Source organism: Numenius arquata, chromosome 17, assembly GCF_964106895.1.
Source record: "Numenius arquata chromosome 17, bNumArq3.hap1.1, whole genome shotgun sequence".
NCBI classification, from domain to species: domain Eukaryota; kingdom Metazoa; phylum Chordata; class Aves; order Charadriiformes; family Scolopacidae; genus Numenius; species Numenius arquata.
The window spans coordinates 3736892-3755924 of NC_133592.1; the positions used below are offsets into that span (position 1 = coordinate 3736892).

Here is a 19033-nt window from a genome sequence, read left to right on the forward strand (position 1 = left end):
TCTGGCAGCGTACAGTGGTTAAATGGTTTATTTTTTCAGTATTAATTTAAGCAGTTTGAAGTACCTGAACCAGCCTCTTAGAGAACGAGAGAAGTTTGAAAAGGGTTCACCTTTAGAGTTCACTGTTTCAAAAGAGCATTAGCTGACCCCATCATAACTTGTATTTGTCTCAGAAGAAAAAAATACTTAATAGAACTATCTCTTTAAAGTGTGGCTTTGTTAAAAAAAAAAAGAAAGCAGTATTTACTGCAATGCAAATGAACAGTTTAAGTTTAATCGCTGCAGTAGAATCTGCTGTTTATTGATCGCAGCCCACCTCCACCTGAGTGTCCCCCTCTGAGATCCCCCGCAGCTCATCAGGCACAGAGAAGCACCAACTCCTTGTCCCATCACACCTCAAAGCCATATCCCGCCACTCAAAGGCCTCACTGGGGAATTCTCTGCTGTTTTTATTTTCCAGGAACTGGAAGTCTGGACGACGGACTTTGTGCTGCCTGCAACGGTGTGGCTGGCCGGATTCTTCAACCCCCAGTCCTTCCTCACTGCCATCATGCAGTCCATGGCCAGGAAAAACGAGTGGCCTCTGGACAAGATGTGTCTTTCGGTGGAAGTGACCAAGAAAAACCGTGATGATATAACGGCTCCACCCAGAGAAGGCTCCTACGTGCACGGACTATTCATGGAGGGTAAGAGAACCTCTTCTCCGAGGTGTTTCAGACACAGAGAAAGCACAGGGAGTGTTAGTACTCACTGGCACATCAGAATTTGTACGGCTTTTGCAAAAGCTCAGAGCAATGGAGCCTTTACTCCAGGCTAAATCAGAGCCACACCAGCTGAGGGCAGCACCGCTCTGGTTTACGAGCAGAGTTTCTCAAACCAGACGCTGGTTTTGGGAACTCAAGACTGCTGTCGTGAACCTGAAGACTGGGCTGTCCCAAGCTACGTGGTTCTAGTGAATAAATGTATTTATTACACTCTTATTTGATGTGCGAGTATGACAAATCAAGAAACTCAGAACCTAAAATAATTAATGCTAAACAATGTGGCGGGGAGAGATGGCAGCATCAGCAGAGCACCAAAGGGTCCACCTGAACAAAGCACAGACCACATAGGACACCTCCTCGCAGCTGCCACCGCGGCCACGTCCTGCCTCCAGTCGTGCAACGGTCACACAAACCCCTGCTGAGGGACAAGCGGGGACACAATTTATTTAGACACCCCACACACAGTAAGGCAAAACGCATTCATGAGTCACAGTGAGATGATAACTCGTTAGCCCTAATGACTACTCAGCCATGGCACCCAACCGTCCCACTCCACCCCCGGCTGCTGCCGGAGCAGCCCCTTTGCCCCAGGAGGGGTCAGGGAAACAGCCTCCTCCCGGCGAAGCGCCGTGGGGCGGCCAGTGCCCTAACAGTCCTCTGGTTTTGTTGCAGGCGCTCGGTGGGACGTCCCTTCCGGTGTGATCGCAGATGCTCGGCTGAAGGAGCTGACGCCCATGATGCCGGTCATCTTCATCAGAGCCATCCCCGTGGACCGCATGGAAACCAAGAACGTCTATGAGTGTCCTGTCTACAAGACACGGATGCGAGGTCCCACCTACGTCTGGACCTTCAACCTGAAGACAAAAGAAAACGCTGCTAAGTGGATCCTTGCCGGGGTCGCTCTACTCTTACAGGTCTGAAAGTTAAACAACTACGGAAAGCAGCAAACATTTCTACTTGCAGAAAAACTTGAAGTTGTGTAACTTAGTCTAAGTTTGATTGTACCAGGATTATTTTAGCAAAGTATCAATAAAAACATTGCTGGAACTGCTCTCATGTGGAGTCAGCTCTTACAATACATGGAGTTTCTCATGACAGATACTGGTTTTGATTTGGTGGTTTCTGATAAAGCGCTGGTTGAGAGCCAGACCACCGAAGGAAGCCAGACGGAACAATTGCATGCAACCATCCCCATTCCTTCCTTTCTCACAGCTCTCTGTCTTCCCACAGCTATTTGTCTGATCGCTCGGTGCTAACCCTGAGCTGGAAGTCACCGAGCTGAGTGCATAACACCTTCCTACATGGAAGCAGGGATCTGTTTAGACCAGACAGAAGAAGAGAGGGGCAGATTTGGCCCAGTTCACCCAACACGTCAACCTGTAACAACCCAAAGTCCAGCTGCACACAGGCCCATCTCTGAAATGTGTTTCTTTCTATTTCTAGGTTATAAAATCTACTCTACCCTTCCTTTCATAGACCCTTCCCTCAGCACGTAATTTGTATCAGTAGTAACACCCATTAGAGCGATTAGATCTGCTCTGGCCACCAGATGGAAGCCAATGCCTGGCCCTTTAGCATAAAATAATTCACCAAAATCCCACCCCATGAAATATCTGAACAATCAGTTCTAAAATACAGTTGCATAAACCCACCCTCACAGCTGGTGGTAAGAAAAGCCACAAGGGGGGGCAAGTAGAGCTGTTTAATTCTAAATGCTACTATAGAAAGAAACAATGACCATTAAGCTCCACACTTACCTTCAGCTCCTTTGAAATCCCTTTTGTCGGCCGCACACACCACAACACCCTGCGCAGACTCCCCCCTGGGACTCCCAGCGCAGCCCAAGCCCGTGCTCTAACCCCTTTGTATCCACCTTCCCAAACCACCTCTTTGCAGGACACGTGTCACGGCTTGAACTTCCCATTCCCAGCAAGAAATAGCCAAAAATCCCACTGGTACCAGGAGTGCTCTCATGCCCTCTCCACAATTCATGGAAGACACTCGTAACACAACATGAAGGAGCCAGATACACAGCTCCAGAGATGAAGGCCGTATTTATGGAAATAAAGTGGATGTGTGATGTGAGCACCCAATGTCAAGGGCATACACTCGGCTGCCAACTGCACGGACTGTACACACAGCCCAGAAAAAAAAAACAAAAAAATCTACGAGCCATCCCATGAAGCTCAGAGGGGCTCCAGTTACTGGGCAGTCAAAGAGCAGAAAATTAAAAACAACTGCCCCTGTTAACCATCATTTACAAGGTTAAAGCAAAGCACTGATCAGATAAAAAGAAGACAGAACGTTTTAAATACTCCAACAATGTTTTCTATGAGCTGGTCAAGACAAAATAAACATAGTCCCTCTCCACAAAACCTTGAAAGGGCCATTTCAGAAATGGAAGTTGTATTTCTCTGCATGGGAAATACCCCTGTATGGGTTCTCTTTCATTGCCCCTTCCAGAAATTCTCGTAGGTGAAACCCAATCTAGACCTTGAGCAATGATTCCAGTCAGTGGCAAATACCCCAGAAGAAATGAGAGATGCCTGTTTTTTCCCCACACCATCTACGTTTCCAGCGTCTATTTCTGCCACGTGATAAGGAGTACTGCACTTATTAATTGCAGTCAGCCCAATATAAATTCCCATGAGAATGGCAGAAAACTCACCCAAAGCAGCAACTTCTTTCAAAAGAAGTTCTTGATCAGAGGCGTTACCAGCTTCACCCACAGCTTCACGTAACGGTTTGGCTGCTCAAACGTTGATGATGAGACTACACCTGAGCAGAGGTAAAGCTGCTCCTGCTCCTATACAGGGAAAGAAACATCACCCCAGTAAATCCTCAGTGTTAAATCATATAATCATAAATATATAATAGACTTTAAGAAAGGCAAATTATCAAATAAAACTGGCCATGGATCCTGCCAAACGGATGCACCGTTTCTCCCTCAAGCCTGAATGAGGAAAAGCCTCATTCCATGTAGCACAACTCACAGAGCCACTACAGACCAAGGACCTGGCTCTCACACAGCACCCCACCTTTTGATGGCGGTCAGTGCTAAGTAACTGAACCTCCAGAATTAGCAATTTAAACTCTACAAAGAGCAAAGGTAGAAAGTTTTGCCTTTGTGTGCCCCAGAGCTGCAAGAGAGCTAAGCTGCAGTTTCAGAAAAAAATCCTAAATCTCTGGCTGTAATTGCCAGAAAAGGAAACCTGACCATAATCTCAGGAGACTGGCTCACGCGGCTCTTTCTAGACACAGCTCAAGCCCCGTGTTCTCAAATGAATACGCAGTCATGATTTCAACTAAATTACCAGAAACACTTGGGTTTCTCCAGCATGTACACAATACTGCTGCCGGAGGAAATGAACCATCATGATGATAATACACGCTCGCTTTGCACGTGAAAGCAGCTGTTTGATCAAAGGTAGAAGTGGTTTTCTTATCACAGGCAACAGGTTCCCAGATTTGCAGGCAAACAAGGAGCAGATTATCTACAGTAAGTCTGTTCATAAACTTTTTTTTTAATAGCTAAACTGTCACAGACAACAGAAAATACCCTGCGCCCTGTTACAACTGAGGGTGGAAGAGGGAAGCGGGAACCAAGAACTGGAAAGTAACACCAAAAAAGATGAAACAACAACAGACGGAAGACATTTGTGTGCCAAATCAGTCTAATTTTAGAAACCCCAAATGCTCCGGGAGCCCCAGGCAGCCCTGCTATGAGGGCTCTGCACTGTGGCCATCGGGTCCTGGAGGCCAGGCCAGTTATCTGAACCGAAGCTCGGGTCATTCAGTGGAGCTCCCGAAAATACCCAGACCGCTCGGATTTCTGCCCAAATCTCATCACACGTTTTGAAAATGGAACTGAACATTACACAGGCAAAGTGATTTCCTGGCAGCACACCAGTAACGTATTAAGTCTTCTAAACAAAGATCACAGAACAGTAAACAAACAGCCAATCTCAAAATCAGCTTCCAGCAAATGGGAATGGTTTAAAGCCCTTGAAATTAGATCACTGCAGCGCTGTTTGAGAAAATTCCTGTGTCATATTTTCATTGATTCTCCCCTTCCATTAGAAACAAGCAGAGGCAAGATATGAATTGAAATATTCAAGCAACTCTTCCAGTAATAGAATTGTTTTTGATTAGATATACTCTGACTCATCCCGTGGAAGAGCCCTGATGCAATAGGGCAATTCCCATTGATCTTGAAGAGAACTGTGACTTCTTCTGCCAGGGCCTGGCTTAATAGGGATCACACAAACGTGTTCTAAGCCACACACACAGGCACCAAACCAATTTGCTTTCTGGGACACAGCAGAAGATTTAAAGTCAAGGCAGCTGGAGAACCAGACAGTATTTAGAGAAGTAGCAAAAGTGCTGAGCAGTCCAAGCTGCCTAATAAAAAAAACCAAAAAAACAAAAACAAAAACAAAAACCAGCAACAAACCTGGGACACAACATTAAACCACTGAAAAACATTTGTGTCAAGTTTATATAATGTCATATAACTTATCTGGGAATCCAGCCAGCCCAGAAACCCTCTTCTTGCAGAAACTATGATCCCCTGCCTTTGTTCACCTCCACAGCCTGTGGGCAGCCACCCAAAAGCTGACTGGCATTTATACTCCTACAAAGGATTTCCCAAATGCCTGAGAAGCAAAGTCCTCCAGAAGTCCGAGATCAGTAATTCAAAGGGCCTGACCTCATTATCCCGGAGGACGGTGTGACCTTAGCAATGCCCAGATGCTGGGGACAGGGCTCAAGGACATGCTTGCGTGATCAGCGAGAGGCAGCAGACCCCCTCTGAGCACATCCAGGGCCTGAGCATCCCCATTTCACCGGGGACACGTGTTCCTTCCCGTTACGGCCTCCATTTCCCAGAACCAGGCGCTCACAGCAGGCATCTCATCAATAGTCACTTAACTGACAGCTCCTTCAGACTCTCTACGCTCAAGGAGGTTTTGAATTATTGTAGCTGTAGGTTTTTATTGCAACTGCGTCATCAACATTCCCTGTGTGAGCAAGAAGCACAACATCCCTGTTACCTCCCCTGGAACAGCCACTTACCTGATGGAGCTGCTTCTGCAAAGCTTTATTTTCTGTCACTATTGCAACCTGAGCTTCCAAGTCACGATGAACCGATCGGTAGCCAAAATTAGGCGAGCCGATGAGAGTGAGGCAGGGCAGATCGCTTCCTGCCAGGTACAGCCAGAGGCCTGCAGGAAAAGCGGGAGAAAGGAAGCGTGGCAGACAAAGGAAACGGCCGGGGTAGCCTCAAACAATCCTTTCGCTGAGAAGAAATGAATTAAACATGTTAGATTACAGTAACTATATAAAAGATCACGACACAAAGCAAGCTTCCTTGCAGATGGGCTGGCAAATCTTGTAAAGCTTCATACGACTCTCAGGGTACCCTGGCACAGCCCACGTTGCCCAAACTCCTGCTCTCGGCAGGGGCTGCAGCACCCTTGGTGCCGCCCTGGGCACACATTCTTCAGAATGTAAATACACCGCATGGAGGGCCCCCAAAATAATCCCCAGTGAGTCACTATCAGAGGTCATTTTGCACCATGGCATATCTCAGAAACACTGAAATAAGACAAACAGTTTTTCAGTGAAGGCAAACCTACACCAAACAAGAGAGCTCCAGGGAAGCCAGGCCTGGGCCAGTCCATCCCAGCGAAGCAGTTGCACGGTGACTGACCCCCTTCCCGAGGGGACACAAGATGATGACATGAGGAGGCCTCTCCCTGCTCTGACAGGTGAAGTCACATGAAATAAAGACTCGTAAGAGAAGCACAAATTATTACACCCACTCACTTCCCGAGGAGCCACCTGAAGATGAAATCAAACTCTTGCCAGGACACAAGACTCTCGAGTGCACTCACCACAGCTCACACACAACAGTGCAACAGCAAGTGTGATAAAACCCAGGGCTCTTTTTTCAAGCTCAAGATGGAAACACCACACTGTTCTCAAGTCCACCACTGTGGCACAGCAGGACAGAACAGCTGGGGATGGCAAAGGAGAGCCAGGACTATTGCCAAGGAGAGTCTGTACAGCCGTTCTCTGTGGATAAATGGACCCAAGAAGTGTTTGCTCTCCACTTCACAAGGCACAAACACTTAAAACAGCCCTGGGCAGGTCCCTGATAGATGGCTTATCCCTACGGCAAGGCACACAAAGACTACAACAAAGAAACCATAACATAAAAACCACCTAGTCCTTAAAATAGAAGCAGGTTTCCTAACTCAGCCCCAGAGCAGTTCCAAGAATGCCTTGAGTAAGAAGCTGCCGATTCACCACTGGTTCCTGTAACCTCCTCCCCGCCCCCACATCGCACACACTCAGCAGCTCCGCGGCCACTTACTTTCAGTGACACCCCTGGGCTCGGAGCTGGCACTGCCCAGGACCCAGTGTGGGACCGACCCCTCTCAGTGGGGCAGGAGAGGTGATACAGGGGGCTCCTGGAGCTGCAAAAACACACCCAAGTGGCACAGAGACTTGGCAGGTTCTGCCACCGCACAGGATGGCCACCATGGGCTGCGTGGTCCTGGCACAAGCCCCCGGCGGCGGGCAGAGCCCTGCCTGGGCAGCAGCACCAGGAACACACTACCCTGCTCTTTCCAGGCGGCCCTAAAGCCTTTACGGCACCTGGGGCTTTATGGCCACCTGGCAGGATCTGCTCAAACAGTGACTCACCTTTCCAGAAAGGGGAAGCGTGGTTTCCCAGCCCCATTCACCAGCAATAAGGCGGGTTTATCTCTGAGCAAACAGCCACCTGCCCGGCACTCACACGGAGGGGACCCTAATCCTTAAGGAGAGACCTGTCACCCACAACACCGCACCCAGAGAGGCATCACCAGAGGGGTAGATGTGCCCAGCTTCACCATGTTACACCCAGGAAAGTGGCTCTCCTGGCAAAGGTTTGCGTTTCCTACTCCCACGTGTGTGAGGGCTGTGCCGTACTCTGCCCTCGCACCGAACAAACCTAACGACAGTCAGAACCCTGGCGGGAATGTACACTGCGGAACGTTGTGTATGAGGACAAAAAAAACATCTTAAGAGGAGCTGGAGGGGTTTACAAAATAGCAGCCATAGTGTTTGATGTAAATCAGCTACGTCCCATAGGAGACTAAAGGGTGTCTTTCGTCTTAGCCCAAGAAGGAAGCATTAACAGCAGTATTTGTTGTTAGGGACCTCACATCCTCTTCCAGGAGTCAGACCCTACGTGCAACTGCCCTTCATCTGTCTTCAGGTTTTCCTCCCTTTCCCTCTTCTGCCCTGTCCTCTCTCTCACACACTGCGAGTCCTGCAGGAGGAAACCGGGTGAATCAAACGTGTGCCAAGGGCAGAACACGCCAGAGAAGGGAGCTACAGGCTGATCCTTCCAGCCCTCTGAAGAGGAAATGGGAAGAAGGCAGCAAGCATCTCCAACTGTCCCTCCTGCCAAGCATGGGAGCTGTGGAACACCTCAAGTCTCGTGTCCCTCTCTCCAGGAGAATATCATACAGCACTCCCACGAGAAGGCAGAGCTGGCCCAAAAAGGAATTGACTGCCACATGCGCTTTGGTAACTTGGAAAAGCAGCCTGTGCCTTCCGAGCTCAATCCATGCCAAACCACAAAATCCTACTCAGAGCCAGCAGTGCCCAGCAAGAGGAGGAACCTGCGAACCACAGATCGCTCGAGCACGTGCTTCCTGGAAGAGAGACCACACACAATTTCCCAGCCAGGCAGGCACCTCCTCCAGGCTGCCCCGGACCGAGATAAGGGTTTTACTGCACCAGTTACTGATCTCACTCCTTAAACAGGTTTGTAGTTTCGACAGAGGCAGCCTCGTAACACTCTGTATTTTCTTTAGTCAAGAGAAGGCCTATTCAGCAGCTTCTTCTCCCTCTGCTGAGCCTTCTCTGCACAGCCCTGCACCCCACAATCATTAACTGTCTCCTTAAACAAACAGCAGGAGAAGTCGGGAACAGGAACAAGCCAGAGCCCCCGGGGCTGCATCCTTCCAGCGTTCAATCAGACACGTGCTGCCAGCAATGGAAACGCTGCAAAGCCAGCTGGGGAAACTTCATGTTAATTAGCGCCAGATTGGGCACTGCTTACAGTAATAGAGCTGTCCTAGGGGACCTGTGAGCCATCACAGGAAGGGACACAGTGACACGGTGCAGAGCTCTGCTCGCAGAAGATTAGAGGAACAGAAGATGCTGTGGAACATGCCTGACCCAGAGACCAAGCCGTTTTGTGAGGTGTTCCACTGGCGCACCCCCATGTGGGAAGGCTGTAGGAATCAAGATATTTATAAAGTGTCACATGCATCAGACTTCTCAAAAATAAATAAAAAATCCTCAATTAAATAGACTTCCTAAGCTATCTGCATTATTAAAATCTACTACTGAGCAAGCTAATACTTCCTACTGTGTATAAAGTAGGAGAACATAAGAGTCAAGGACCGCACTTTCTGTAAGGAAAATTTAGAGCCACAACCAGCGACAACCAGTCAGGGGAAAACATTCATGCTTTGGTCAAGGTGGCACTAGGTTTGTGAAAGTTGTACACAATCTACCAAGCAAGAAAGAATCGCAGGTCTTCTACAGAAGACCATGATGGCAGTATTAATTATTTTTGTTTATCATTAACTACATTTGTTAAGCAATATTCATTTCTCAGCAACTTCCCCTCCATCTGCCTCCAACTCCCAGAAGGCGCGTGGCTGCGTTTATTCACTGTGCTGCACCTTCCTGTGTGCCAGAAGCAGAAACTGGTGCAAATTCCTCAACACCTGGATCATCCCAGAAGACCCACTGCCAAGGAACACAGCCTCCAGGACCACTGGGAGCCACCAGCAGCAAGATTCCTTCCCGCTTCTGCCACAGATCCCGCCTGGGGGCCCCTGACAGTCATCGCTTCGTGCTGCAACCGGCAAGCGGGATATGCGGAACTGAATCACAATCATTCCTGAGATCATAAATACATCCAGATGCTTCCTTTGCTTTCACAGCAAGTTTCCCACCAAGACAGTGCCTTACTGTCACCACGGGGACAATTCCTGTACAATCTCTGGGACTGTACTTGAATCAGGCAAGACATGACTTTGCATGGCTGTCCCCTGAGTCATCCAAACCTTCCAGGTTTATGGAAGGAAGATGTTTGAACCTTGGGCAAGTATTTTGGAGTTAACTCTAGTCTCGGCACCCAGCCACCCCCTCACTGGTTACGCAATCCAAACACGTGCAATTCTCAAACACTTTCTGACCAAGTCCTTCTGGGAAAGGAACATCTTACCTTTGGCGTGGAACGTCCAGCCAGCCCTGGAGTACTCCTGCAGCCGGACCCTCTCCTGCTGGTGCAGACAGCAGACCTCACTGTAGAACTGGTGTTCAATGTAAACGTAGGCAGCAGGGATGGCACCCGCCACCCCTTTGGCACCAAAAAACCCATTCACCTCTGGTGAGGCCAGAAGGATGCGATACTCGGCCCTGGTGCCCAGGATGAGGTCCATGTATGCTTGCGTCAGGTTGAAGTAGCCAGTGGTAAGGTATATCCTGGCATCCCGCTCAGCCTCTGTCAGCAGCGTCTCTGTCACCATCTCATCAATTTGAATCCCAAAAGGTTTCATTTGGATTAAGGGGTAGATCCAGGTGTCGGGTTCTGGTTTCAGGCCCCCAGATGCCTGAGCACCCTCCTGGGATAACAAGGCGCTGCCACGCTGGCTGCTGTGAAAAGTCTTTGCGTGAAGGAGTTCCTGTCGTGTCCTGGCAGAGTTGATCACCTCCATGACTCTTCGGTTTGCTATCTCACAGTAAGCCACCTTGTCTCCTGCACCAAAACCACACGAGATTGTGTTTGAGACCTAAAGGTACCGAGCTACCATCATCTATTATGTAGCAGGAAGAACTACCGGCAGGTCGCCAATATCAGAACAAAAAGGAGCTGACACAAAGACCCTTCAACTTTCTTCCTTAAGTCTCAATAACAGATGTTTTAAGGTTTACAAAGCTACGTTACAGAAGAAAAACATTCAGCTTTAAGAGGGTTAAGAAACTTGACAAGTAGCAGCTCGAAAAATCGACTGAGAACTGAGAAGCTGAAATGGTAACCAAGAATGAACTGGAACATAGAAAAACTACTGCCCCCAGTCTAAGCTTCCATCACCCAGCAGCGCACATAGGCCAGGGCACAAATATACAATGTGATCAGTCTGACAGGTAGACAGTCATCTCTATCTGCTCCAACACTTGGTCTTCCTAATTCAACATTCATTTGATTCCCAGAATAGACTCGACTACTATTAATAACCAAAAGCAGCACTACATTCATGACCTTTAAGAGTATGTACACACAGAACATCTAGAATTACAGACGCTAATATCAACAATAGAAAGAACCTCTCAAGGAATGTAAGTTCTTGTTTAAGGCCATAAGCAGCAGATTTCTGAAGCAGCAATGAGCCAGTGAGGGAGGAACTTTTAGCCCTTGCACCTCTGCCAGATTAGCTGGTGACAGCCACCGTGCTCAGAACACTCCAACTGATCCAGTCTCAAATAACAGATGGCACAGAAACGGGACACCCCCCAGTCTGTAAGCAATGGTCGGATACTCAGCAATGGATGGGGCTCAATTCACCCTTAAACCCTGGCTGTCACTCTCCTCCTCTGGATCACACCACCCAACCAGGTAGGACAAGTCTCTCCTACCTTGGTAGGGATGCACCATCCCCTCCATCATCTGCACTGTGTCATCTCGCTGTAACTGCAGAGACACGTCTCCGATCGCATCCACCAGCTCCGTGAAGAAGTCTGCAATCTCAGGAGAGTCCTGCAGGAGAACATAGCGGTCCTGACGATTGGTGAAGTACAAATCACTCAGGTTTGCGCTAGGAGAAAAAAAGAAGAGTTGAGTTCCAGAACGTAGGCGTATGACCCTGAACACCCCAGCCTGGGTTACAGATCTCACTCTGCCTATAACTGCACTAAAGTACAAATGGGCCATTTCCTTCTGAATCATGAGAAACCTTTCTTTTTTCCTTTTGAGAAAGTCTCTTTCGTATGAGAATCTCATGTGGAAGAGCTATGGTTGCACTTCCATGTCAGAAAAGCATTGATATGACGACTATGGGAACCCCAGCTGGAAATACTGAAGCTCAGACAGCACTGGCAGTGCACACACCTTGCCCCAACACCTCTGCTAAACGAACTACACAGGGGCCTGAAGAGGCAGGACTCACCCGCTCAGGATCACGTTATCATCAAAGAGATAGACCTTGATGTGCTGCAGTCCAATGGTCTCATTAAAACGCTCTGGAATCAGGAGCCTGAGAAGCCCACGCAGGTTTGGGGTGTGGAAGAGGGACACACGGACTTGCTCGGGGAATCGCTGCAGCAATGGAATTAGCATCGTTCGAGAATTCTTCCTGCCTGGGAGACAAGGCGAGTTTCACACAAAGGATCACACCAGGCAGGGGACACACGGCACCGCAGCTCCTCAGCCAGAGGAGATGGTTACACAATGATCTGTTCTGCTGGCACTTAACATGTTTTCCTTTTTTTTTTTTTTTAAAAATCGCTTTCATTTGCACTATGTCAATACTGAAATTGAATCCAGAACTGTAAGTTTGTTGATGAATGGGCCTTGGAAACGGCCACTGAGCAGCTCTGACATCATTCGAGCTTTTAATCAAGCCACACCTAGCACTAGTAACACACGCTACAGAGTCACCACAAAGTTTTCTGGGTAAGTGTTCTACTTCCAACAATTCCCACTTTCCTTTAAAAATGAGAATATGACAGATAAGGGCAAATGCACTGACAAGTGAACTAAGCAAGAAAGCACAGAGCAGAGTCAGGCCCTTCTTGCTCCTAGCACTTATTTTTGGAATAAATGCTGCTCAGGTTGAAGATTTTCTGGGAACAAGTAGTTACTGGTATACAAAAGGCCAGTTTTGAAAAGCATATGATTTAAGCATGTAGGTCAAGGTAGCCTCTCTCTGAAAAAACTGATTACCCAGCTCAACTGTAAAATAGAAGAAAGCAAAGCAATATCTACCCCGAGATCCCCTGGTGTAGTCAAGGAGAATGGAAACTCTGAGGTCAGAGGATCCTTTTGCTTGCAGTGATTTCTCCAGTGTTTCTTCTAAGCAATCCACCTGCAGAGAGAGATTTCCCTGCTCATTACAGAGAGCAAGTAAAGCTTGATAAGGCAAGTGTTCAACAGCCAGGAGGCCATCCCTATATGAAAGTTTTCAGGACGATACAAGCTCACAAATTGCAGCTCACATACACTCTGGTGTACAGCAGAAACAGGATGCTTTTTGCAAAGGAAGACATTTTCTTTCTGTATTCACTTTCTGCCCTTCCCAAACCCATTCCACACTCACCAGCTCCTGTTCCAGGAGCCCCGTCCCCAGGTATAGTGAAGCCATCACCACTCGCTGCTTCGCTGTCTTTATCTGCACCTGGGAGTAGCAGAAAATAAGTTCAGTCTCATCGTTGGTCTCTGTGATCAGTAGTGACCCAGAGCACCCCCGAGGAGAACCATTTCAGCCAGATCACAGCCTCGGCTCCCCACCTTGTACGGGGATAACGCACCGATAGCAAAGATGTAAAACACACAGGTCTTTACATAGCAACATCAGCACCATTGATCCAAAAATCAAGAAAGAAATCAATGCTTTCTGGAAAACCAAGGAACACATTCCCTGCAGCTAAAACAATTACACAGGAGTGCAGTCACCAGGCAGACACTGCAGCACCGGGTCGGTATTAGCGCTGGCAATCCCAGCTTTCATCCTGCAACTGCTTTGATCTGCTGCTGGGGCTGGGGGGATCCAACAGCAGCCTCCAGTTACCTGAAGAGAAGTTACAGAGCCGACAGAAACAAACTCTTCTTGGTAGTTACAGCTGAGCAGCAGCCACAGACAGCTTTGGAAAGTCTGACACCAGGAAAAAATGGTAAACCATTAAGATGGTGCAGCAGTGGAACAGCTTACCCAGAGGCAGAACCTCCATCCTCGGTTTTCCAGACTCAGCGAGACAAAGCCTGCCTGACCTGATCTACTCTTGACAATAATCCTTTGCAAGAGGAAGGGTGGACTCATAAGCGCTCCTTCCTAACAGCTTGTCTATGATTCTCCATAACCACCACAGCTCCTTGCCCCCCAAAACCACTCCCACAACTTGGAATCCACAACTCACCTTCAAGAGTTCATAGAATTCCGTTGGGGATGAAAGCACCTTGACATGAGAGCTGGAAATCCCAAACTCTGGAACTAGATTCCTGATCCACTGGAACCTGTGTGCTCCTTCGGGACAAAGGGAACAAGGCGGGGCTGTGACCACAGGAACAGGAGGGGTGAGCAATGGGGCTAGAAGAAGCCATGATGATCTGTGAAAAGAAAGATGGAAGAACTCTGTATGATGAAGGCTTTGCTTCCCACAAACAGCCTCCAAGTAGTAAAGCGCGAGCTGCAACCAGGGCCAATACATTGTAAGGATCCACAACAGCAAGAAGGAGCTTCCCTTCCCATAATCCCAGGTGAGTCACCAAAGCCAAATCTAGAAATAGAAAAACACAAGAAAAAAGCAGAACAGATCCTAACGTCATCAGCTCCTTCCCCTACCTGGCAGGGGAGATGAGGGGAAACTACTTGTTCATCATAAGAGGAACATGGGAGAGGACACGGGCTGGAAGCTGAAGAAACTGAGGATGCAAACCCTCCCAGACACCCACAAATCAGACGTCTGGCAGTGCCGTTGTGGTACCAGCCATCCCTGCAATCAGTCACTTCGGAATTGTCTTCATCACACGCGCATCAGCTTTGCCCCAGCCAGCAGTCACTTTCACATCTGGCTTAGTTCTCAGCTGGGCTAAAGATTCCTTGTTTCTATTTCAGGAAAAGACATCTTAAAAATTACGCTTCTCTAAAAGTTCCTTAACAAAACAGAGAAACGCCTCAAACTTTTCCAACAAGAGATCTACAACACGCAAAGTGCCTGCGTGCAAGTCCTAGCAGAAGCGATGAAGTCGTACCACCAGAACAACCCACCAAAGCACCGAGTGTGTTTCAAGAGGTACAAGCCAAAAACCAGGACTGAGAAACACCAGATCGTCCTCTAGAACGACGCCACTTGCCTCCTGCACAGAAGGCCAAGGCTTCTCTCACAAACTTGGAAGGTAACTGTAAGGGAAACAGCAGGGAGCTCTTTCTTTAGAAAGAAATTTCAGAACAAATTTAATTCCTTTGAAGTCACTTTGGGAAGAAATCAACTCACTGCTAAGAATCACGCTTCAGGGGGTGACAAGCAGCAAATGGCATCTTTTCTTCTCTGCAGGCTCCACGCATGCAAATTTATCACCTCACACAGTACCCCCTGGCAGGAGTCTGTCCTCATGACAAAACCACATTTCAACACAATTAGCAGCAGCAACTCCCGTGAGATCCAGGAATCGACAAGGAAGGGACGGAATGACATCCCTAAACCCCACAGAAAACATTCTGCAAATCCTACTGGCAGGAGTCGGGCAGAACCGAGGTGGCCGCTCTCATCCCAGGGGAAGGCCGAGTCCCTCGGGCCAGACGGCAGCCACCATTGTGTGACCCATCCTGAAGCGTTCTGCCACCACCACCACATACCAAGAAGAAACTTGATTATGGCCTTTACCAGAATTTGTTACGAGGAACTTTTAGGTTTTACCACAATCCAAAGCCCAAATGACCACAGATTCCAGGAAGATGACTTCACTCATTTGCTTCATGATAAAACACTGGATCTTCACAAGGTTTCCGAATACCCTTACGCAGAAGCCAGTTTGCAGTTGTGTTTCCTGGAAAATCCACTAGTTTGTCACTGCCTATTCATCGCAACAGAAATCTGAGTCAATTTGTGCAAGAATTCCTAGGATGGCGGTTTTCAACAGAGCATGTGGACAGGCTCAGACTCGACACCCAGAAGTCACAGAATCATAGAATGGTTAGAGTTGGAAGGGACCTTAAAGATCATCGAGTTCCAGCCCCCCTGCCCTGGGCAGGGACACCTCCCACTAGAACAGGTTGCTCAAAGCCCCATCCAGCCTGGCCTTCATACAGTTGACCACACAGGCTGCTAAAAACAATGGACGTATTCCATAGAAGATGTTAAAAAAGAAAAAAAAAAAAAAAAAAAATCAAAGCAGACTGAGCAGGACCTTTGCGCATCTTTGTCCAACTCGCGTCTCAAGGCACAGCCCACACTGGGAGCACAGAGGCCCTGCCAAGGGAGCGCGGCAAACTGAGCCAGGAAGACCCAGCTACGTCAATTCAGACTAGCATCCAAAAAAACTTTAAAAAAAAAACCAAAAAAAAAACCCAAAACCAAACAACAAAACGCATGGCTTGCAGAGTAATAACAAAGTCAGGGCTATAATCTAGGCCACAGATTACAAATTACATCCTCTGGAATTATTCCCACTGAGGTAACAGTGGCAAATTTTATGCATTTTATGATAACAATTAATCAGCAAGAGGAGATAAGTATTTTCCTTATTATTCCGTTGGTCAGTCCTGGCCAATTATACTTCCAAATGCCAGCAGGGTGGTCGAGAAGCTCCCTTCCAGAAACGTGATTCCAAGAAGCCGTTTTCTGGCCAAGACTATGACAACCGCAAGTTAAACTGCACCCTCACCCCTCCACAGCCCAGCAACAGGTTTACGCTCGACCTGGCGCCCCTCAGACAGTCCTCTCCTGGGGCTGCTCAGGGGATAAAATCGACCTGCGCCACCAGCACTATTTGGTTTGAGCCTGCAGATTAATTCTATCATGTATCGATATCCACTAATTCTATACTCTGGATTTTTTTACCACCTCTGCAATTTAGAGTGTATCTACACTGTCTGATCTTTTAACCCAATACTGGAATTTTAGAACGTATTGAGTGTTGAGAGCCTATGGCTTTTATAATGATCAAATAAATCAGTATTTTGCTCTAGCCAACAGTAAAAACGGCACAGAACCCACCTACCAAAGTGCCAGCTTCTACCCACCAGTGACTGTAAACAGCTCAAGCGACTACCCCACTATAACACAATCCTTTCAACTATATGCATGTGACAGTCAGAAACCATGCAACATTATGAAGAAATCGTCAAAATTCCATACTTTGACAAACCAGCTTTCAGAGAAACAGAAAATGGGGCGGGGAGGGAGCTCTTCCCATGTACTCCACATCATCACGTTAACCGGAAAGAGAAAACAGAACTAAAAGGAACCACCTCAAATCTTTTCTGCATAAGAAGCTGACCCTAAATATAAACCAGGGATTTTTCGTGTGTGTTCTATTTTTAAAAATTGTGGTTTTGGTACACAAACTCATGATGGAGCTGAAACGCTCTTATTCACTGTAAAACCTCATCTGCAGAACCAGAGGTGAAGTGAAACTGCAGGATCCGGCGCCGTCCTTTCACCCACGCAGACGTCACCACACAGGGGGATCCACAAATTGCTTCTCTTTGAATTCAGCTGCCTCTTTCCAGGGCTCAGTCTAGTAATTTATCTCTCTACGCTAAAAACCACCCCCGAAACCAAAAAGAAAAGTTTGAAAAGAATTTCCTTGCTTAACCAAGAGCACACAGCAGAACAGGGGCTGACACAGGGCTCCCAGGTGCAAGCGAGGACGACTGCAGCGATCTGCTGCCCAGGGGGACAGGGAGAGTGAAGACACGCTGTGACGCGAGAGACACCACCCTCACAAAAATACACTGAACTCATCCAGAAGATTGTATCGGGCACCGTACAATCTAAAACAAACCACAGAACCCTTCCAGTGCGCTCTTACCAAGTACAGTGCAAAGTGATGCCCAAAAAGACTGCCGGGTGGAAAAGATCTTTTTTTTTTTTTTTTTTTAAAAGATTTCTTCAAAGCATTTTGTTTGATCCCTTCTGAACCCAGGACATGGCTCTACAAAAAGACAACCATTTCCGTATTTTTAATGTTTTGGTTTTAGCATGACTTGTACTTCTGATCGCACAGCCCCACAAAAGCAGCAGCAAAACTAAGGTTGCAGTGGAAAAACTAAGGAGAAGAGAAGCTGCTCGGGGCAGTGTGGCTGCGGAAACAGTGACTGGAGGAACCGCAGTCTGAGGTTGTGCATTCCCTTTGACACGGCACGCAATCAACCTGGCCCCGAGAAGGGCAGATCCACCCCCTAACAGCTGCGCCATCCCTGTCCCTTCTGCTCCCTGGGGAAGGAGAGAGAGGAAAGGGAGAGTCTGGGCAGTTTTCAGAGGTCAGTTCCTGGGTCCCGCTCACTGCGCGGCCCAAGGGAGATGTCAGGAAGGAGCTATGGGAAGGGGAATGAAGGCCCCCTCTTCCCACAGCAGCCCACTTGGATCTATTTAAAACGACAGTGGAAAGACCCTCTGTGGGTTCAAAGGGACCTTAAAGACCATCCGGTCCCACCCCCTGCCCTGGGCAGGGACACCTCCCACCAGACCAGGTTGCTCCAAGCCCCATCCAACCTGGCCCTGAACCCCTCCAGGGATGGGGCAGCCACAGCTTCTCTGGGCAACCTGGGCCAAGGTCTCACCACCCTCACACTAAAGAATTTCTTCCTGAGATCTCAGATGAATCTCCCCTCTTTCAGTTTAAAACCATTCCCGCTCATCTTGTGGCTCCCCTCCCTGATCACGAGTCCCTTCCCCAGCTTTCCTGGAGCCCCTTTAGGGACTGGAAGGGGCTCTAAGGTCTCCCCAGACCCTTCTCTTCTCCAGGCTGACACTCCCCCGCAACTCTCTCAGTCTGTCCTCACAAAAGGAAATAAAGCCCACCTCATGTCCTAAAGACAAAGGGACAGGCAGCACAGACCGACAGCCTAAAACCGGGTTAAGAAGCAGAACCATCCCTCACCCCGCCCCCTCAGCGGCTGAATCACTGTGGAAACAGCAGCCGCTTCTACGGGAGAAGCCGGGACGGGGGTTGGGGGGCTGACTGGCGGGTCCGGGCCCGTTTCTAACGGCTTCGGTCGGCCACACGCTGCGAGAAACCCCCCGAGCCGGTCACCGAGGCCTCCCGCCCACCGCGGTCCGGGGTAGGCCCCGGACTCCCGGGTTCCTTACCTCCGGGCGCGCCGATCGCGACCACGGGAGAGGCGGTCAGAGAGGCGACCGAGCAAGGCGGCCAGGCCCAGGCGACCCCGCGGTAACCAAGCCGACAACCGCCGCCACAGTTCCGCGCCCCCCGCCGCCGCCATCAGCCCCGCGCGCCTTCCGCTTCCGCCCGCTGCCAT

At 48.7% G+C, this 19033-nt stretch overlaps 2 protein-coding genes across 2 annotated transcripts in view; one reads left to right on the plus strand and one right to left on the minus strand.

The window, feature by feature from the left end:
• The window catches only part of DNAH17 (dynein axonemal heavy chain 17), a 34273-nt gene extending 32466 nt beyond the window's left edge, over positions 1–1807 (plus strand). The window contains exons 79-80 of the mRNA XM_074160099.1: positions 461–686; positions 1437–1807. Coding sequence (XP_074016200.1) covers positions 461–686; positions 1437–1684 — 474 coding nt within the window. The 3' untranslated portion in view covers positions 1685–1807. The remainder of the gene's footprint in view (positions 1–460; positions 687–1436) is intronic.
• On the minus strand, positions 14–19033 carry PGS1 (phosphatidylglycerophosphate synthase 1). Its single transcript, XM_074160101.1, has 10 exons — positions 18864–19033; positions 13968–14157; positions 13151–13228; positions 12820–12919; positions 12002–12191; positions 11472–11650; positions 10060–10593; positions 5838–5986; positions 3433–3570; positions 14–1618 (listed from the first exon to the last, which is right to left on the minus strand). Exons 1-9 carry the CDS (start codon positions 19031–19033, stop codon positions 3451–3453), a joined length of 1710 nt encoding a protein of 569 aa, XP_074016202.1. The 3' UTR covers positions 14–1618; positions 3433–3450.

Excerpts from the sequence above, each read along its gene's own strand:
- PGS1 (XM_074160101.1), bottom strand. The coding sequence starts at position 19,033 with ATGGCAGCGGGCGGAAGCGGAAGGCGCGCGGGGCTGATGGCGGCGGCG. Across the intron at positions 14,158-18,863 it reads CGCGATCGGCGCGCCCGGAG|ATCATCATGGCTTCTTCTAG; the intron begins GTAAGGAACCCG and ends TTCTTTTCACAG. Across the intron at positions 12,920-13,150 it reads GGCTCCTGGAACAGGAGCTG|GTGGATTGCTTAGAAGAAAC; the intron begins GTGAGTGTGGAA and ends CTCTCTCTGCAG.